General features: G+C 34.4%; 1 protein-coding gene and 1 non-coding gene across 2 annotated transcripts; one reads left to right on the forward strand and one right to left on the reverse strand.

Annotated features, from left to right (window-relative positions):
- Positions 1-2,878: 2,878 nt before the first annotated feature.
- On the reverse strand, positions 2,879-18,059 carry aln (divergent protein kinase domain 1C). The gene is made up of 3 exons (XM_090378266.1): positions 17,666-18,059; positions 8,661-9,509; positions 2,879-3,176 (listed from the first exon to the last, which is right to left on the reverse strand). Exons 1-3 carry the CDS (start codon positions 17,867-17,869, stop codon positions 2,943-2,945), a joined length of 1,287 nt encoding a protein of 428 aa, XP_090234392.1. The 5' UTR covers positions 17,870-18,059; the 3' UTR covers positions 2,879-2,942.
- A 4,350-nt stretch (positions 18,060-22,409) lies between these two features.
- Positions 22,410-22,482, forward strand: TRNAK-CUU (transfer RNA lysine (anticodon CUU)). The gene has a single exon. It is a non-coding gene; the product is annotated as a tRNA-Lys (tRNA).
- The last annotated feature ends 551 nt before the right edge of the window (positions 22,483-23,033 follow it).

Consider the following 23,033-nt stretch of genomic DNA (forward strand, 5'->3'; position numbering starts at 1 on the left):
TTTACTATCAACTCATGTTTGATGGGAAACATCAGCCTGAAAACATTAACTCTCAATTGACATTTGGTGAGAATAAAGTTTTAAAAAAAATTGTCGATTTGGCTTTGATTGAACAAGAGATAATTTGTGGATTCTGTGAATACCTAACTGAAAAGATGGTTCTGGAAAAACTGAAGCATTTCAGCCATAGACACAAACAGTAAGGAATGAATTTGGAATATTGTATTCAAAGAGAAGTTCAAAAATCTGGAATTTTTTATAAAAACAAACATTGTTATGCAACCTAGTACTCTTATATATTTTTTTGAATTAATTGTAAAATAAATTTATGCATGACAAAACGATGTGTCAATAAGTTATATCCAAAAAGTCTGTAGAGTGAAGAATTTTCTTCACTTTGGTTAAATTATTTTCTTCATTTTCATCAAATTATTTTAACTGAAATGTTCAAGTTTCGTTTTGCTGTTACAAATGTGATGTAGATTTTATAAAATATAGTGTATGAGATTTTTAGATCATTTCTAATAAACTTTATTGAAATAATCAATAGAGAGAGAAGAATCTCACAGACACTTTCTCTCAGGAAAGCTTTTGACACTGTTGCACATGGAAGACTACTGTACAAATTGGAGCAGAATGGTGTTAAGGGTAAATTGCTACAATGGATAAAAGGATGGTTGAGTGGGAAAAGACAGAGGGTGGTAACCAATGGATGCTGCTCTTCGTGGACTAAATGTTATTAGTGGAGTCCCACAGGGTTTGGTGTTGGGTCCACTGTTGTTTTGTATATTTATCAATGATATTGATGAAGGTATATCAGGCTTAATGTCGAAGTTTGCAGATGACACAAAGGTTGGCAGGGTTGTTAATGACAGTAATGGCAGTGTGCTACTGTAACAGGATCTAGAAAATTTGGGCAGATGGGCTAAGAAGTGGCGACTGAAGTTTAACCTTGACAAATGCAAAGTACTGCATATGGGTAGAAGTAACCCCATAGAAACGTACCAACTGTGTCGTACTACACTTAAGGTGGTAGAAAATGAAAATGACCTGGGAGTAATTGTGCAGTCAGATATGAAGTTTTCTGAGCAATGCAGACAGGCTGCCAGGGCAGGTCATGGGGTTTTGTCAATAATATATAGGAATTTTGCTAGCAGGGAAAAGGAGGTGATTGTCCCTCTGTATAAGGCAATGGTCAGGCCACACCTTGAGTACTGCATACAGGTCTGGATGCCTCATTTTAGGAAAGATGTAGATTTGCTAGAACATGTACAGAGAAGGCAACAAGATTGGTGAGGGGAATGAAGGGATCCTCTTACCAAGAGAGGCTTAAGTTCTGCAAATTGCAGTGGCTGGAGACTAGGCACCTGTGTGGTGAACTGATTGAGGTGTATAAGGCCTTGAATGGGTTGAGCACACTGAATTTGATGGGATCCTTCCATTTGTTCAGATTACAAACCTAAGGGGGCATAAATTCAAATTAAGGAAAGATATATGTAGAATAGTTGTGTGGAAATCTGCCTTTTGCCAGCGGGTGGTTAACTGCTGGAACAAACTTCCATCTGTCATGAAAGTTTATGGGTTAAATAAATTTAAGGAGGAACTGGACAAACATTTAGAGCGAATGGTTGTGTGAATTTTTTTTTTTTTTTTTTTTTGGCTGATGCTGCATAAGCTCATACACTTGCTTTTCCACTACTACTACTACTCTGAGAATGTTCTAGAAACTAAAGTATTCAATCTTGTTTATTCTTGTAATTTACTACTTATGTGCTGATGCTAAAGACTTTTTGAACAATTTTTTTTAAATTTATGTTGATTATTTCAATAAATTTTATTTGAAATTATCTAAAAATGTTATGCGATATTTGCTGTTGCAAATATCACATGATTACATTTTTACTGAAACAGGAACATTTTGGTTAAAATGCTTCATAGAAAATCGCTTCTTAAAAAAACAAAGCACTGATATTTATAAATATTGGGTTATAAATATTCATTAAAAAGGTTAAAAGTCACAAAAGGCTTACTGACATGCAAACTAATATTTGGTGAAACAGAACATCCACAATATAGAAGACTGAGGAAAAACGTTAATAAATAAATATCATAGAAGCAGAGGAGTATGTCAGTTGAGTGAGACATTGGTTCAGCTGCACACAAAATATGTCATGAAATTTCAGTTTATATACACCCCAATATAAGATTCCCCAGTCACAGCTAAATATTTTAAAGAATGAAAAGGAAAGATAGGAATCATAGCCCTCTACTAATGGTAAAAGGGAAAAAATGGGAATTTTAGAAATAGTACTAGACTTGTGGAAGGTCAACTTGGTGATGCATTGGATTGAATTTTCATCATCTAACATCAGTGAAAGTTCGCAATGCAGTTTGAAAGGAACTAAATTTCTATCAAAATTAGATATGCACTGAAGATATTTTCAAATCTCTTTAAGAAAACAAGGTTGACAATTTCTTTTTCTATACCATTCAGGAAATATTCTATAACAATAATGCCTCAGGGTGACAAAAATTCTGCAGCTTTCTTCCAATATTTAACAGAAGTTATACTTTTAATTCTTTTCAAGAAAGGTGTGCTGTTTTTGGATGACATATTAGTCTATTCAGGTACTTGAGAAAAGCAGTTAGAATTGTTGAAGGATTTAATGTTAAAAAAATCCAAGTGCCGATTTCACATACAAGAAATCAAATATTTCTTTAAAAAAAATTTTTTTTTTTTTCTTCTGTATATTTGTGCTTATTTACTAAAGATTTTCTCTTATTGCTAGAGTGTAATAAAAGCAGGTTTTTAGTATCAATAATACTTAACATATTCAGAGAAAGGAGAAAAATCAATTTTGTAATTCATTTACAAAAGTTACAGATTTACCCACAATAGCCTTACTGAGATATTTAACAGTATCCACCTTAACCATTTCTTATTACGAAAGATGTTCTCGATAACCCTCTTCATTCTCAAGACTAGCTGTTACTTCAGATTTCAAAAGATCAACTAGCTCCTTTGTAAGCTCACTTTCAGAAATAATTTGACTAGTCATATTTGCACATTGTTGAAGTACTGTCCTAAGTTTAGTTGCCAATGCTACAGGAGGATGGCTGAGGAGACCAAAATACTTGTGTCCCAAGTGGCCAAGGAAAACGTTATTGCACACTCTCTATTAAAATAAAGAAAGGGAAAACCATTACTATATAAACTAAAAAACAACTGTACTTAAAATAAAATTCTCTTAATTTAAGAAGATTAAATGCTTCAGATTGTTACAAACTCAAATTTTTGAGTGTGCCTTCATATACTGTATCCCTTTTTTTGTTGAGCCCAACTGTCATGCACTACTTTGTAATAGCTCATAATCCAGGAATAAAAGTGGACGTTTCTTTCTCATATAACCATTTTCACAGTCTGCTGGTGTGCATTTATATTCTCTTAATTTTTCTATTATAATTTAAATATTGTGCTGAAAGTAGTGGCCCTCCCATCTCAAGCACTACTTAAAAATGAGTCTGTCAGCATCAAGAGGTCACCAAGACATGCATACAATTTATTTATTTATTATTTTTTTTTTCAATGCAATTTCAATAAATTAAACACTTGTTAATGATCTTCCCAGGGTTGAACTCAACTTCAAAAAAACTTTTTCTTGGTCACAGACAACTTCCAACCCCTAAAGCATGCACATCAAATTGATAGCCCATAGGGTGTGCGTGGCTCTTCCCACACAGTGTTTTGCAACAAGTGTCATCAACTTTGTTTAATGGTGACACTTAGACTAAGATGCATTTAGGGCTAAAGCCCTAAATGCATCTTATGGCTCTTTAGCCCTAAATGCATTCACAATATGAGATATAACTTAAAACGATGCTACCTTATAAATATTCTGTTTATTCAGAAATGGCTGTGTATTAATGATGCTATTGCACTTAATATATACATAGGTGACACTTAGTTTAACACAGATTAACTATGCTAAACCTATATGAAAATAATGGTAAATGGCAATACTTAAAAGGAGAACAGTAACATAAAATTTAAGTGAACTCATAACTAACATTCATAAAATGTTGATGGTCATGATATTGCACACTTTTGCAGAAGGTAATGCCTCTGACTATAAAAGTATAAAGACAACAGATACAAAGTTTAAATTTATGTCTGTTTCCACCAAAGGCTGGTAAGAGAATTTGTTTTCAAGACAGGATAAAATTCAGCTGTCCAGATTTGTGAAATGATGAAAGTTTGCCAACAAGGCCATTCATATAAGTAATCTTTGTAGAGGGTTTGCATGTTTTAAAGGAGTCTGACTTTTGTGGCTAGACAAGAAATGAAAGACCAAAGCCTGTGTGCATTGAAGAAAACATCATGATTTTGGATGAAATTATTAAAAAAAAAAGATAAGGGAATAACCACATATGCAATGATGACAGCACTGTGGTGTTCTAAGAGAGGTGTATTAACCATTTTAGACATGTTACATTATAGGAAAATATGCCAAAAATGAGTACCCAACTTGTTAACAAGAGAAATGAAATTCTCCAGGCAGGAGATCTGCCAAGACCTGTTGCTGAAGTGCAATAACTTTCAAAGCAGTTTTTTTAAAAAACTGATAACAGGTGATGAGACCTGAACCTTCCGTTATGACCTTATTCTAAATGCTAGTCCATGGAATGGAAGCATCTGTTATCTATGTGCTTCCCAGTGTTTGTTTAATAAATTAAATCAGTGTTTCTCAACCTTTTTGTTGTTGCGGCACACTTTTAAAGTCGCTAAAATTTTGCGGCACACTACAATCACTATTATACTCATATATATATATATATATATATATATTCACAAAGTGGAAGTTATTTCTGTTGGGTATATTTAATAATACATTTATTATTTGTTTTAAATGCTTTAAATGTTCTTTTTTGAACATGCATGAAATTTAATAGAAAATATGTATAACATAATTATATAAATATAATAAAAAGTATACAATTATAACATTTTAATCAGTGAGACTGTTGGATTTGATGGGAGGCACAGTTTTTTAATACGATGATTTATTGTGGATAGGCTTACTCTCAGCTCCTCTTCTACCGAATTTTTTTACTTGAATTAATTTTTATTATAAAACTTGGATTTATTAATTGTTTTTTATTTACATTTTCTGCAGCATACTCCCAGCACACTAATGTGCTGTGCCATGCCACGGGTTGAGAAACACTGAATTATACAGATTTCAACTTTGTATGGCCAAAGAGCCATTACTTATGGACCAACCCTTGTATAATGCATTTATGCAGATATTTATTTTACAATTCTAACAGTCAGGGCTGGCTCTGAATGGGGTGCACCTCATTCAGTCCCAAGTTTGTAATGAAAACATAGTTCAGGCCTGAAAGTTTTCAGGCTTGAATTCAAAACATATGATAGCCCCTATCATGAAGCATTTTCACATTGGTTATAATGCATCTAAGCTTGTTCCTAAATTAAGAAACAAGCTTAGATATTTAGATTATTTAGCAAACTTGGGCATTTAGATTATTTCTAATCTAATGCCTAAGTTTATAGCTAAACTTCATTTTCTTTATTTATTTATAATAAAATATCCTTCAATTGCCCATCATGGACCCTGTGTACTTATTTTGCACTCAACAATGCAAACCTAGAGTAGGAAAGTCAAACTCAAAAGTGCTCAGAGGGCCACACAGAGTTCTTGCAGAGCCAGAGGGCCACGAAAATGGTTCTCGAGTGGCCCACACTAGTGTATAAACAGCACAGTAGCATTATTTGGAAAAAATATATAAAATACTTTCTTCTTGCACAAAAAATATACAATCTCATCTGAAGGTTTGTATAACTTATGAATTTTAAATTTGTATTATCTCCTTTTGGTGTCACCATTTACCACTTGGTTTACTTATATGCAGTAAAATATGCTGTGAAAGTTGACAGTACTTGGGAGGAGATGCACTTTGGGTTGCATGTGGCTCCTAGACCACCAGTTTGACATGCCTGCTCTAAAGCAATGGTTTCCAAACTATATGATGCAAACTTAGGGAAACTCCACTGCTTTAATAGCAATCATTGTTTAGGTGTGCTGCAAATAAAGCATCCTTTAACTCCAAATGTTACTCAAGTGAAAACATTTTGGGCCCCACTATTCTAGAGTCTGCTATTTTTTACTGTTGTCAGACAAACAACAGTCAAAAATGCTCTGGCAGTCTCTCAGACCAACAGTGAGTTTCCAAAAAAACAGCACAAACAGTCCTGCTTCTAGAAAAGCTAAGTTACTTGTATAACAACAAAAGAACAATTAAAGATTACTGCATAATTATATAATAATTACACACACACACAGTTATACTATAGGGTAAGCCATATGTCAGTTTATGACAATGAGAAGTAAATTACCAAAAACGGTTTGAACAATTAATTCAACTCATAAATAACATCATATAGATATAATATGAGCATGAAATTGTCTTCAACATTTAAAAATAATTTCAGTAAAGATATATATATATATATATATGGTCCACCCTAAAAAAAATCTTATGGCACATCAGAAATATAATGCTGCCTTATGGGATGCAACTGTTTCAGTACATAACATTTATCTTATAATGGCTCTTGTTGATATTTAACCAACATAAATCATAGTACTGTAGTCTCACTGCTCTATGCACAAATGGCCATCTATTTCAAATTTGCCTTTCTATATGCCTTGTAGGAATTAGATAAAGTTTGCTATCAGTAAGCAAGCAATATATACAAGAAAATTTAATCTCTACTTTATTTTACTTAAATATGAAGTTTAAAATCAATAATAAATAAATACAATGACAAAATACAAAAGTAAAAATATTTTGTCCAGAAAATGCCATTTTCAAAGCATTTTTTTTAATAAGAAATACCACACATTCATAAATATGCTACAGCAAATAAAACTTATCACTTCTTGTGTATTATGTCAATTTTTTTAAATATTTTTTGTCTGCATTAATATAAAAATGCAACTTTAGTGCAATCGAAAATAATGTCGCTACACAGGGAAATTTAAAAAAGCCTTCATAAGAGGCATGACAATGACTCCTTTTGCCACGTTTTAAAAACTATTTAAATATAATGATTATTTTTATTTTCAAATGAATGCTTCCACAGCCATATTTACAAATGGGCTGCAACACTACCATTCATAATTTTCCAATGAGGTTTTTCTTTTATTGTAAAGTAGTATATTTTAGGCTTAGTGGACTTCGAAAATAATTTGCTGTACTGAATTTTTCATCAAAACTGTTTTGTTCAAACAAGATCTAGAAAGCACTAATATTATTAAAGGAAATCAGCTGAGATCTAAACTTTCTCATTATAGTGAAATTCTCATCAAAACAGTATTTGTTTCAACAAGATTTTACTGTACCGTGGAATGCATCCATTTTTGCAACAACAGGCTATGATGATACAAGTTATTACACGACCATCTTCAACATTTAAAGACTGCATGGTTGATTGCTGCTTCACTAGCAATATCATCAATGTACACTGAACAATCCATATCCTACAAAAATGTTCTCTATTGCTAGTAATGGTAAGTCAAGATAAAATTTGAATGTAGTTCCAGCTGAGAAAACTCATATCTACACAAAGCCTTTTTCCCTCTCTCACTACTTCAGATGCATGCTGAAGAAGAGAATTTCCCAAAAATTCCATGTAGTTAAGGAAAAATCTAAGTTTTTCCTTAAGTCAGCAATCCATATTCAGCAACTCCCACACTTTGTTTTCAGTTTCCTCACTGGAAGCTCCCACTAGTTGTCTAAATTAGTCATCTTGAACTTTCTAAAAGCCATAAAGAAAGTAAGAAAAGAGGCTGGTGGCAATGCTCTCTACATGTCTCTGCTAGGGCAGAGTGAACCTCTGTTGTTTGTTTATCATGACTTCAGGAGCATCAAGTCAGTCAGGCCTTGGGGCAAACAGTCTCACAAGGGCAGCTTGCCTTTCCCTATGTGGAGTCTAGGGAAGCTGACCCATTCTCCCCAAAAAATAATTCTGGCCAACTCTGTTGTACATCTTTCTTCATTTCATAACAAATTCCTATAATTCACTTTGAACTTACCTGCTCTGTAGAAAAAAAGAGATAACATTTTTATCTCTGTAGAAAAAAAGAGATAAAACATTAACAAAATGAATGTTCATTGAAAAAATTCCCATTAGAAAATTATTCCAGTATGGAATTTTTAAATTAACTCTTGTTAAGATAATATAATCAAAATGCAGAATTTAGGACTGAAAAAAAAAAAACAGGCTGTTGGTTATTTAAGATACTACAAATCAAGCTAACTTATTTAAGACAGTAATATTTAAAATTTTAAACAGATTTTGTATTTATTTATTAATAAAATAAAATAAAGCTTCTGTAACTGAGTAGTAAGGAGCAGGAGTGCAACAGCACACACCCTTTTAATAGACTGAGGTTCAAAGCCCCTGACTGCTAAATACAGTCAATCTGCCAACCCACACTGCACCAGAATGACAGATTATGGTCCATTCCCTCAACATGACTTGTTGAGGAGGCCTCCAATCTGCAGTGGATTGACAATGGCTGCAGATTTATTTATTTTTATTATAATAAAATAAAAGAAGTGCATATTATTATTACCTGTAAATTGTTGTTTTGTATTACTGGTTCACACTTTTGAGAGGTAACGTTACAGATTCCTTTGCAATCCACAAAAGAACAATCTTGATCTCGTGAGCAATGCTCAACTGCAACTATATTTTCAATCAAAGTTGGTTTAAAAAATATCATGTCTGTATCCAACAATTTCATTTCTTGATATTCATTTAATCCAAAATGGCCAATTTTCACATCACAGATATGCAAGGGCTTTGGAAAATCCCTTAAGTCATCAAGATATTTCAAAATTAATAAAGCAATTCTTGCTCGCACTGAAAAATCTGTCTTCCATGAGGGATAGAAAAAAAGAAAAATATTTTCAAGTGGCTCAATGTACTCCATCACATAAAAGTGACCACAAATACCCAAGATGTGTGGAAAAAATGGTTTATGTTCAAAATACTTAAGAAATATATATTCAGTTTGTTGAATTAAATGCCAAATATTATCCATAGCTACATACTGAATCTCTTTTGGTAAGTTATACAGTGAGCTCATATTTGCCATCCATAATCTTTTAATCATTTCCATACCTTCAACCTCCAAAATTAAATTTAAATTCATTTGAACACTATTTTGGACCATATCTAAAAATGAGTGTATACTGGGATAGATAATATCACCATCTTTATCTGTCCAATAGACCTGGTCATATAATTCTGGATTCAATTTCGAAGCTTTTACTACCACTTTCTTTGTGTTCCATACTGCTACAAAGACAACATCTTTTCCTAAATGATGGGGAAGACATTCAACAGTCCTAAGAGTTCTGGTTTCACATAGCGCAGAACAAAAATTGCCAAGGGCCCTTTTGTCTTTATAGTTCTTACACTGTAAATAAATACACATTTAATTAATAAGCAAATTATCATTTTGCTGAAAAGTGCAAAAATAATTAATGAGTATGCCTACTGTTTTAAAACTTTTCATTATGTACATGCCATGTGTGAAATCAGTGATATAACTCCTCAAATTCTGTCTGCATTAAGAATAAATTTTAGGTTTAAATATTTAATTGTTAATAATTAATAAAAATATAATTTTAATTAATTAATAAAAATATTTAATAATTAATTCAATAAATATAAAATAGAACAAATCAAATTAAGGCTTGCAAATAATAGTGCAATTTTATTTTATTATTATTTATATTTATAGCACAGCATATATATATTCAACCTCTAATTTAGCTACTGATATGTGTGGGCCAATGTATCTTGTATAATTGTATCTTCTAATATTCCTTTTAACTGTTGTCTGCCAAGTCTCCACCATGCTCTATTCACTTTGCAGTGAGACAGGTTTTCATTACCTTTTGTTTTTGCTATCTGCCAGAAAAATGGCAGACAAAAGAATCGAACAATGAATCAACCTCAAAACTTTTAAACAGAAATAGAGAAAACACCAACTGAAAGTTATATTAAATTTATAGGGAAGATACAATGTCATGAGCTTGCATGTTTGAATGATATAAAACATTTTTTAAAAGAACAGAGAATGTGGAAGGTGATGAACAACTAGGCCATCCAGTATCCATGAACACTGATGAAAATGTGGACCTGGTAAGAATACTGATTAGAAGTGATTGTCGTTTAAGCATTAGAATGTTTGAATCAGGACTCAATATGGCCAAAGAAATAGTTAGACAAATTTTAATTGAAAATTTTGAATTAAAATCAAAGAATGAGAAGATTGCAAGTTTGTGAAGATGTTTTGAAAAAAACTGAAAAAAATCCAGACTTTTGGGGTACTGTAATTACTTGTGATGAAAGCTGGCCATTCCAGTATGATCCAGAAACTAAAAGGCAGTCAATGCAATGGAAGACAAAACAATCCTCCAGACCACAAAAAGCAAAAATGTCAAAATCAAAAATTAAAATCATGCTTCAATGCTTCTTGTTTTCTTCGATACTGAAGGAATAATTACAGCTGAATCATACCAAATTGGACTGTCAATCACAGATACTATAGTGATGTACTGACAAGGCTGCATGAAAAAATTCAAAGGAATAGACCTAAATAGTGGAAGAATGGTTAGATGCTCCATCAAGAAAATGCTCTGGCAGCACACAATGCACTCCCTGTTTACCAGCATAAATCCCTGTGTGTGAATACGCACCCTACTTGCCAGACGTAGCCCCTTGTGACTTTTTCTCTTCCCTAAAGTGAAGTGTACTTAAAGGAACCCATTTTCAATCTACTGAGAAGATTCAGAAAAAAAAAAAAAAAAACCGAAGTGTTAAATTTAATGGTTTACATGAGATGACTTCCAGAAATATTTCTATGCCTGGAAGAAACACATGGAGCAGTATGTGCAAGCCCAAGGAGGCAATTATTTTGAAGTAGGTAACTTGTAAGGTACAAAATATTTCATTATATTTATTTTATTGCAATAGTCTTGTATTTAATAGCCACACCTTGTGTATTACCCTAAAAGGCATGTTATCTAGTTATTTAGAAACTATCAATTTCACAAATACACTTCTCCCAACCAGAAAATTAAAAATGTATTTTTACTTAAATTGATTTTTTTGTTTTGATTTTTACTTAAATGCAATTTTTTTTATTTTTAAAAATTGATTAAATTTTAATCAAGTTTTAAAACTTTTAATTTGATTTTAAAAATTTCAATCAAATTAAAATTTTAATTTGATTTTTTTTTTTTTTTTTCTGGCATTTGGCTATCTATCCAGTAAAATATTTTACATCTTTCTATATCAATATCACTCCATATGCCTACTGCCAGGGGCCAACAGATGGCAATAGTTGCATTCTTACTGTTCTTTGTTATTCTCATTTATAGTTTCGTATAGATAAGGAATTCTTCACATATATAAATGCGAAGAACAAATCAGTTTGGCCCCTTTTGTATTGGACTTGGAATAGTATTAGATACCCCAGCTGATGTTGCAGATGAACTCAACAGTTACTTTGCATCGATATTTACAGAAGAAAAACCCTTTATGTCAATGAGAAATTATGGGAGTGAAGTTGAATATGTAATTAACAATATTGAAATTTCACATGATCATTTAATGAAAAAACTTTCAAGCCTACAGGTGTGATTGCATATACCCTAAAAGTTTAAGGGAAGCAGCAGGTGAGTGCATTGAACCAGTAAGGCTAATTATGAAAGCAATCACTGTACTCAGGAGAGGTTCCGTTGGATTGGAAAAATGCCAAAGTATCAACCAATACATAAAGGCGGTTCTAAGAGTGTGGTGGGAAGTTACCAACCAGTCAGTAACTTCAATAGTAGGGAAAAATCATGGGGGCAATGATCAAGGGTGGAATTCAGGGTCACTTAGAAATAGAATTCTAAAGGATACACAGCATACAAAATAATGTTTAACAAATATGGTTAGCTACTTTGACAGGGTCACTCATGAGCTGGATTTGGAGAATAATTGACATTGTTTATTTAGATTTCTGCAAAGCATTTTGCAAGGAAGGCCCATGGTGTCCTATCAATGATTTATCGAACATTTGATAGAAAAATCTGTCAAAATTCATTATAAGGCTATTGTTAGACCACACTTGGAATACTGTGTTCAAGTATGGAGACCACACCTAAAAAAGATATCAAGCTTCTTGAAAGGGTCCAAAGATGAATAACTCGCCTGGTGAGATCGGCAAAAGGGCACCCATATGAGGAGAGACTTCGAATATGTGGGTTGCACAGCTTGGAAACTAGACACCTTAGAGGAGACTTGATTGAGATGTTTAAGACTCTGAGGGACAAAAGTTAAATGAATGAGGATGAAATTTTCACGGTTATAAATGTTTCTAGAACTACGATCCATAATTCAAGTTAATGGGGGGAGATGTTTAGATTGGATTGTAGGAAGTTTTATTTTAGCCAGCGAGTATAAATTACTGGAATAAGTTACCTATGTGGGTGGTTGAGGCTGATAGTTTTGGGAAATTCAAAGGACAGCTGGATACTTACCTATGAGAGGAGAGAAATGCATAGGTTGTCTATTTCCTTTTCTTTTATTATTTTAGTCTTTTTTTTTTACTATTTTAACACTGACTCAAAGTGAAATTATATAAAATGAATAGCAGATGATAAAAGTAAAATGTAAAGAATGAAAAAATTGTAACATTAGTTCTTTCCATGCTTTATAATATCAAGGCTCAGAAGGATGAATTATTGAAGTTGGTCTCACCTTCAGACAATTAAATCGGTTGATAAAAGTCATATGGTTTACTAGACAAATATGGAGAAACTGTATAAAGTATTCACTAAACAGATCAAAAAGAGCTTTAGTTTTGTGACCAGAAAATGAAAATTTTTCTGATGAAACCTGTATATTTTCAGTTGGCTAACTTGTTTGGAATAAAAAGATGACTATTTTAGGGGAGAGTAGAAAATCATGATGAAATGCACAATGCTGACTGCTCTGGCAATGTTTGCCAACATCACTGGCTGGCATGAATAAAGCAAGTGGGAGAGGGTTCAAACAAGATAAGGAGTGAGCATCACTTCTCACTTGTGTAAATATATCTTCTGAATCACACGGAATTAAACTTCTAGTGGTTGGAAGATTTAAGATACCAAGAACACTAAATGGTGTTATTCACTTGTCTGTTCATTACACATCACAATCAAATGTATGAATGGAGAAAGGAATCCTTTTCCTATTGCTTTCATCATATTTTCATTCCTACAGCGAAAGATGTACTGCAGAGAAAGGGGAACTTCAGGACACAAAGGTTATTATTATTATTGATATTTTTAAAACTCACCCTCAAGGAAATGAGCTTGTGTTTAGGAAATATTTTCAACCTTTTTGACTACTAATGTTAAATTGATTTTACAAATATATCAGAGCATAGTAAGAAAGGCATTCATGAGGAAATGTGTAGATTATCATAACACCATCAAAGATTTCTGGCTAAGTATACAATTAAATAATCCCATTATATAAGGTGATAATCCCATTATATAAGGCTTATGTTAGACCACACTTGGAATACTGTGTTCAAGTATGGAGACTGGACCTAAAGAAAGATATCGAGCTTCTTGAAAGGGTGCAAAGACGGGTAACTCGCCTGGTGAGATCGGCAAAAGGGCGTCCTTATGAAGAAAGACTTGGAATATGTGGGTTGCTGAGTTTGGAAACTAGACACCTTAGAGGAGATTTGATTGAGGTGTTTAAGGCTCTGAGAGGCATCAGTAAAATGAATGAGGTCGAAATTTTCAAGATTATAAATTATGCTAGAACTAGGGGACATAAATTCAAGTTACGGGGGGGAAATGTTTAGATTGGACTGCAAGAAGTTTTATTTTAGCCAGCGAGTTATAAATTACTGGAATAAGTTGCCTTCATGGGTGGTAGAGGCCGACAGTTTGGGGAAATTCAAAGGTCATCTGGATAGTACTTTCGGGTAAGGGAAGCGCATAGGATGATAGGTTTAATTTCCTTTTTTTTTTTATTAATTATTATTATTTATTTATTTTATTTTTCATTTTTTTTATCATTGTTTTGTTCGGATTTTTTTTTTTTTTTTTTTCGGCTGGTGCAGCATAAGCCATAGGCTTTCTTGCACCATGCGGCCATTACTAATACTAATACTAATACTTTTTCATATTCATATGTAACATGAACAAATCTACATATTATCACATTTCATATTAAAGTGTAACATTAATTTGCAAAAATTGTAGCCAGAGTCATATTTACAGGACACTCCATTCACATTCATTCATAAATATCATTTGCAAGAAAAACCAATTAAACAAACTGTTGAACTCCTTGGAAATGTTTCAATTAGAAATCACCTAAAATCTTTTACTGAAAATGATACTGAAGAGTGGATTAATGTAGATGTCAATGTTGCATTACTCATTAACTTACTGATGTTCAGTTAACTGAAAGTGTTGTGAACCCCAAAAGGAAAAAAAAAAAGAAAAAAGACAACAGATGTAATTCTGAAGAAGGAACGGCCAACAAAAGAGCAAAAAGTAACTTGGCCAATTGCTAGCAACTATTTGTTTAAATACTTTAATCATGTTCATAGAGCAACAGATATGCTTTAAATCACAAGATATTTTCTTCCTCTTTTTTTCCCATTAAGCACACTACTTGTTGGGTCAGGATAGATCATCTTTCTGTCTTCTTCTCGGCCTTTTTTTACTTTGTTTCCCATCGGGTTTCCAGATGATGTTTTCCGTGTGTATAATTTCCAAAATAAGTTTGACTAAAAGGCAACAGGCTTGCAAGCAAATATTTTCAAGATTTTGCAAAGGACTTCTGTAGTTTGTGACATAGTTGGTGACTTTTTGCCATCACCCTCTACACATAAAGTATGTGAACTAACAACCAAGAAATTATATAAAATTCTGAGATAACAGATAGAGTGAGTGAGTGTGTGAGAAAAAGAGAGAGAGAGAGAGAGAGAGTAAGATTTTAGTTTAATGTATCATAAATTGGGTGCCCTAGGGCAACTTGATAAAACCCTTTTTTTTTTTTTTTTTTTTAATATTATAAATAATCTACTAAAATAGCTTTCCAACTTCCAATAATTAAGTTTGCAGAACAAATACTTGGTGGGTATTTCTGGATGAAAATATAGGAATACTCACCAGTACTCTTAATTTCTGATATGCAGTTTTTAGGTTATAAATGAAAAATCCGTTTATTCGCTGTAACTAATGTCATTCTGGGGCAGCCTACCAGCTGGAAGAATGTTATCCCTTAAATATTTTTAAGTAGGATTAACCTCAACCCCGTAAGTACATGATAACGCATCTTTTACTATATATTTAAAAATGTATTCTATTACTTTATAAATGTGACCACATCATAGTATCCAATCAAATTGGTCAAGTCAAAGTATTTTATTATTTTTTGGCGGGCTCCAGGGTTTCCCCTATTCGCAATCAATCAAATTGGTCAGACAAGACCTCCATTTAACAAACCCATGCTGTGTCATAACTATTACTGCAGTCTTGTCTAGATGATCCTGCAGCTGTCCGGGCTAGCCGAGTGGGTAAAGTGCCTGCCTGTCAACCCAAAGGTCGTGGGTTCGAATCTAGCCTCGGACTTGGATCAGAGTAGAAAATGCAAAAACTTTGGGAGGTGCAATATGGCCACAGAAGCCAATGCACCAACAACTAACAACAAAAAAAAAAATATATATATATATATCCTGCAATGCTTCTTCAACCAGGGAAAATAATGGAATCACTAGTTAAAGAAGCATTGCAGGATCAACTAGACAAGACTGTAGTAATAGTTAAGACACAGCACTATGATGTAATCACAGAGGAACTGAATGCCAAAAATAATTTCGATATCATATACTTTGATTTCAGGAAAGCTTTTGATACTGTTGCATGGAAGACTGCTCTACAAATTGGAGAGGTATGGCATTAAGGGTAAGTTGCTACAATGGATAAAGAGATGGTTGAGTGGGAGATGACAGAGAATGGTAATCAATGGACAATGCTGTTAGCGGACAAATTTTATTAGTGGAGTTCCCCAGGGTTCGGTGTTGGGCCCATTGTTGTTTTGTATATTTCTCAATAATATTGATGACAGTATATCAGATTTAATGTCAAAGTTTGCAGATGATACAAAGGTTGGCAGAGCTATTAACAACAGTAAAGAGAGTATACTACTCCAACTGGATCTAGATAAGTTGGGAAAATGGGCTGAGAAGTGGCAACTGAAGTTTAACATTGACAAATGCAAAGTACTGCATATGGGTAGCAATAACCAAAGAGAAACGTACCAACTGTGTGGTACTATACTCAGGGAAGTGGAAAGTGAAAAAGACCTGGGGGTAACTGTACAGTCAAATATGAAGTTCGCTGAGCAGTGCAGAATTGCCAGGCCAGGTTATGGAGTCTTGTCAACGATATATAGGAATTTTGCTAGCAGGGACAGGGAGGTGATTATCCCATTATACAAGGCAATGATCAGGCCACACCTAGAGTACTGTGTACAGGTCTGGAGGCCTCATTTTAGGAGGATGTGGAGTTGCTATATTGAGTACAAAAAAGGGCAACAAGATTGGTGAGGGGAACAAAGGGGTGCTCTTACCAAGACAAGCTTAAGTTCTGCAAATTGCAGCACTTGGAGAGTAGGCACCAGCGAGGTGATCTGATTGAGGTGTAAAGGCCTTGAATGGGTTGAGCAAGCTGAATGTTGATGGGATTCTTCCTCTTGCTCAAACTAAGAACCTGAGGGGGCACAGTTTCAAATTGAGGAAAGATAGTTGTAGAATAGAGGTACACTGTTGTTGTTATTTGGTTTTTAGGAGCATCAGCAACTAAGGCTATTTGCTCCGGGATATGCAGTGGTCATTCCCTGACCTTTCCGCATCCTCCATATTTGGTGGTGATGAGCTCGAACCCCGGTCTAATCAAGAAGCGTGTGCTATGCACTACTGCTCCTTCCCACCTGGCTACGGAGGCGCCTTAGAGGTGCGTAAATTTGCCTTTAGCCAGCGGGTAGTTGATTGGTGGAACAGGCTTCCATCTTTTGTTGTGGAAGCTAATAGCCTAAATAAATTTAAGGCTGAGCTGGACAGGCATTTGGAATGGAAGGGTGAAATGGGAATTTTTTTTTTTTGGCTGATGCTGCATAAGCTTTCTTTCTTGCATCGTATGCCTCTACTAATGCTAATGACTGAAAAAAAAGTGAAAATTGTAAGATCAACGAGCGAATACATGGAAATAATTTGCAGTCAGTGAGGAATAAATAAGTCAGAAATTAATTACTCAAATATTTATTTAGTATGTACAAAACACGTGAACTGAAAAAAATCAATGAAACGAGACACACAGCAAATCGTGTTTTAAATTTTAAGACTAAAACTAGTGACTTGCATACACAAAACAGCTTTTAATTCAATGTTTTGATTTAAATTAATTTTGTATTTAATAGTTACTTTATTTTTAGATATAATGGAAAAATTCTTTAAATTAAAATTCTATTAGCTGCTGGAAAATACTTCAAAAACAAAAAGTTCCTTACTATAGTTGTTATAGCTGTTTCCGCCTCTGTAAATGCACACGACATGTAACTAAAGTATAAGAGTACGATGGTGGATACAATAATTATCTGGAATAATATGATTAAAGTACAACATCCCCATATCCTCCTTCTCCTTCGCTTTGCATCACAACTGAAAGCTCTTACAAATGAAAATATATATACAAACGCACGTGGTTTCACCATTTTTCATATGGCCTAAAACAGTGCTTCACACAATGCAAATTTTGCCATCCGTAATTCATATTTATCTTCTTTGTACATCCTTGCCAATAAACGCTAACGAAATACGATGTATGCCATCTTCCGAACCCCGCCTACTCTGATTCATAATCTGCTGTCACTTGTGGTTGTTGATGTACCCTAAAAAACCTAATTTCCACCTCGAGTACTTCCGCTTTAAAGGGAAACGGAAATGGTAAAAGAGCGCCATCTACAAACATTCTAGGAACGCTTCTTTCTAAACAGCAATTTCTTGATTTACGAACTCGAAGTTCAATATGGCAAACGTTTGTTCATCTTCATCTACTGCATTAGTAACAACATTATCTTTTTAAAATAAAATTTATGAGAATGAAACGCTTTCAACATTTATGCATTATCCGGTATCTTACTAAACGAAACACTAGTGTGTTTCCTTTAGTCAAATTAGTGTTGCTACTACGATATTTTAATTTTCTTGTTAAAAGTAGTTTAGAAAGTTTGAGAGACATTTTATGAAACAATAAGTCCTCTTTAAATACGGTGCGACCTCGATCTACCACGGCTCGTTATGTCATAGTTTCGGATATAACGACAGTGTGATCATCCGGCAAAGGGGCATGGCCACACTCGCGTTGCGTAAAATGCAGTTTATGGCAAAAAAAAAAAAAAAAAAAAAAAAAATTTCACAATAGACTGGGAAAACTGGTCACATAAGGAAACCAGAAACTGAAGTGGTTTAGAATTACTATAAATAAGCACCTCTACAATAATAAAAAAAGAAGTATACTGCTATTTTAAAGGTTGAAATACAAGACGAGCTTTTTGTAAACAACATCACCTGACATCATTTCCAAGGCTATGAAATCACATATAGAATAACAAACACTAATACATAATACTGCGCGTGTGATTTAATTAATTATTTTTTTTTTTAAGAAAGAAGTGCAAACAAAAATTATAATCAAAAATGAAAGGGTTAAAAGTTATCGCTATCTTGGATGTATGCTGAGCGAGGACTGGGAACATTCTATTGAAGTACGCTCAAAAATGAACAAGCACGTGCAGACTTCCTTAAAATGAAGATTCTTCTATGCCACAGCGATCTTACGCTTCCTTTAAGAACAAGAATATTGAGATGTTTTGTCTTTTCTGTCCTCCTTTATAGAGCTGAGGCCTGGACACTGACAAAGAAGACCCAGAATAAATTAAATGCTTTTGAGATGTGGTATTACAGACGAATGTTAAGAGTGTCATGTACTGATAAGATGAAAAATGATGAGATCGTGAGAGGAATGAAGAAAAAGACAGAAATAACTAACACCATTAAGGAGAGGAAACTAAAATATTTAGGACATTTGATAAGGAATGACAAATATAAGATACTACAAATGATAATCCAGGGCAAGATCAATGAAAAAAGAAGTCGTGAGAAAAGAAGGAAATCTTGGTTAGCAACCTCAAGTTCGTCTAATGCGAAGGTGACAGCCAACCTTTGCAAAGAGACGGCACACTAAAGAAGAAGAAATAAAATATTGCTGTTTAATATTTTCATTTTAAAATACGACATTACTGAAAAAAAAAACCCTTTGAAATGAAATTTGCTTATTTCATGTCTTTAAACACTGTGTCCTGACTATAACATGTGATAAAAGTACTGTATTATTAACATAATAATAATAATGTTTACCAATGCTGTCATTAATGAAATTTATTAATACCATTTTCAACACATATTACACAAACTCACAAAATAGTGATCAATGTAGGGAAAGGGAATGAACAATTTTCATTAAAAAAAAAAAGAAGATGAGTATAACGTGCGAATGAACAGATAAATGGGATACACTGAATTGCAAAGAGATTCCAATTAAACATAAAATAAACAAACATCACCTGCACTGGTAACGATTTGTACGGTAAACAAACTGCACCATAAACGATTCCTAGACTTTAATCTCTATCAATGTTTCCCAAACCAGAACACAAGAGGAAGGAAGGTTATATCAGGGTTTATCCTTTCTTGGAAAGTAAAAAGTTTAAAAACAGGGGGGGGGGGATGAAATCAGGGAAGCATTGTAAACGGAAGAGCCATATGTGTTAAAAAATGTATGGTAGTTCATATCATTAATCATTGGACCAGAAGAAAGGAGAACTGGGAGTATTATAACGGAGTCTATTGCATTAATACGTATTAATTATGTATTATTATTAGTATTATTTCACTTTTTAATACTTAGCATTTGTCGTAACAAGTACTGATATCTGGGTTGAAAAAATTTCGATTCTTCCCGCAATATCAAAATTCTAATTACGCCTAAAATTCTAATTACGCATATACACTGTGCTGCGACTTTATTAAGTGCACCTACCTAGTAGCGTGTTGAGCCTCCTTTAGCCTTCAAAACAGCCTGAATTCGTCTAGGCATGTATTGAACAAGATGCTGAAAAATTTGTGCAGGAATGGAGTACCATGCAGACATGAGTGTGTCACGCAGTTCCTTTAGAATCGACGGAGGTGTAGGCCTGCAGCGAACAGCCCTTTCCAGCTCATCCAAAAGATGTTCAATAGGATTGAGATCCGAGGACTGAGCGGGCCATTGCAGCAAAGAAAAGTCATTGTCATGTTCCTGGAACCATTCCATGGTGATTCGGGCTTTGTGCACCGGCGCATTATCCTGATGGAAGTATCCATCTGACTGAGGATAAACTGTCAACATGAACGGATGCACTTGGTCAGCAACGATGTTTAGGCACGAGGTGGCATTCAGACGTGAATCTATGGGTATCAATAGACCCAACGTGTGCTAAGAACACATTCCCAACACCATAACACTTTCCCCACCACCTTGCACAGTAGTCGTCAGACATGACGGGTCCATGGATTCATGTTGTTTTCGCCAAATTCTGAGCCTTCCATCAACATGATGCACCAGGAACTTCGACTCATCAGACCAAGCAACTGTTTTCCAATTCTCGATTGTCCACTGCTGGTGTTGCTGTGTCCACAGGAGGCGTGCCCTCTTATTCTTCATTGATAACAAAGGTACGCGATGTGGCCGTCGGCTGTTGCAGCCCATTCGCGACAAAGTGCGACTAGTGGTTCGTTGCGATATTTTGTTCTGCGCACCAAGGTTGTATTCTGACGTTATGTGTGACATTGTTGCCCGTCTAGCCATCCTCCTCTGACCTCTCTTATCAACAAGCGATTTTCTTCCACAGGAATGCCGTTGAGGATGTTTTTTGTTCGTTGCACCATTCTCTATACACCCTTGAAACTGTGGTGCGTGAAAAGTTCAGGAGAACTGTCGTTTCAGAGATGCTTTCTCCAGCACGTCTTGCACCTACTACCATGCCACGTTCGAAGTCCGTTAGATCGCTCCTTTTCCCCATTCTTGCTACGGTTTGTACGCTTAACTGATACTAGAAAGGTTATTCTGCTGCATTTATATCCACAACTGTGGTCATGTGACTTGGAACGTTGTGGGACAGATCATTTGTGTGCACAGCAGGGGTGTACCTAATAAAGTGGCAGCACAGTGTATGAAATATCCGTAAATTGCATGCATTCTATGGTCGATTTCATGACAGCAATGAAGATATACTGCTGCAAGGTCAAGAAAAATTAATCAGATGGGCCAAGAAATGGCAATGAAATTTCAACATTGACAAATGCAAGGTACTGTATGTGGGTAGCAATAATCTCAGAGGAACGTACCAACTGTGATACTACACTCAGGGTAGTGGAAAATGAAAAGGACCTGGAATAATTGTGCAATGTGATAAGAAGTTCTCTGAGTAGTGCAGACAGGCTGCCAGGACAAATGGGTGCTCTTACCAAGAAAGGCTTCAGTTCCGCATATTGCAGCATCTGGAGACTAGGCACTTGTGAGGTGAGCTGATTGAGGTGTTTAAGGCTTTGAATGGCTTGAGCAAACAATGATGATGGGATTGTTCCTCTTGCTCAGACTATGCACATGAAGGGATATAAATTTAAGTTGAGGAAAGATGGTTGCGGAATTGATGTGTGGAACTTTACCTTCAGCCAAGGTAGTTTGCTCTAACAAGCTTCCATCCGCTATTGTGGAAGTGGACAGTTTGAATATATTCAAGGAAAAAATTGAGCAACTATTAGAAGGGATAAATGGATGAATTTTTTTTTTTTTTTTTTTAGCCATATGGTGCAAGAAAGCCTGAGGCTTATGCTGCACCAGCCAAAAAAATTTTCTGAGTTACCCTGAGAGAGAGAGAGAGAGAGAGAAGTAGAAGGGAATCACCAATAAAGGGAAGAATGATGATATCCAGCTATTGTTGAAACTACTAAGTTAGTAGTTTCAACAATATGAATGCTGCAAATCTTATGCAAAAAGACTTCTACAAATATATTTATCTTATTTTAGTTTTTCTGATATTGATGAAACATTATTTTGATTGTTTTCCAGAAACACCCTACTATTATATGAAATATTGTCAATTAAATCGATCAGATAAAACTAGGGGGTTAGTGCTTAATGCATGTTGAGTAGCCCGGCTAGCTCAGTCGGTAGAGCACGAGACTCTTAATCTCGGGGTCGTGGGTTCGAGCCACACGTTGGGCGTTTTTTTTTTCTTTTTTTCTTTCACCCTGATACAATTATTAGTTATTACAGATGACTTCAAGTCTACAAGCCTTTTAAAAGTTTAAGATACGATATATTGAAATTGAAATTAATATATAACAACATAAAACTTACCTTAAATGAATTAGAAAATTACTTTTTTTTTTTTTAAGTAATAAAAATTACATAAAAAAGAAACCATGAATTATAAATAAATTAAGCAAATACTTTAGATATGAATTTATTCCTCATAATCCTACCTTCAGACGTACCTTCAATCTCTTTGAACACTGGGGAAATATTCAAGGAACTACTTTTTCCCCCTCCCCCACATTTCCGAGAGAATACTGTAGACGTATTTTTGTTTACAATGTGAAGAGAACTGTGCTATACAGTTTAATAAACATGAGAAGAAAGTATATATATATCAGGTGGGCAACCTCGGGCCCGCTAGCCAACTCCGGCCCGCGGTTGTTTCAAAAAAAAAATATATTTTTTTTTGAATTAATTTCTGAAGTAAATTTCGAAAATACTCTGCGCATTGCTACGAC

Source organism: Mastigoproctus giganteus, chromosome 7 (assembly GCF_048544385.1).
Source record: "Mastigoproctus giganteus isolate SK-2022 chromosome 7, ASM4854438v1, whole genome shotgun sequence".
Classification (NCBI taxonomy): Eukaryota; Metazoa; Arthropoda; class Arachnida; order Uropygi; family Thelyphonidae; genus Mastigoproctus; species Mastigoproctus giganteus.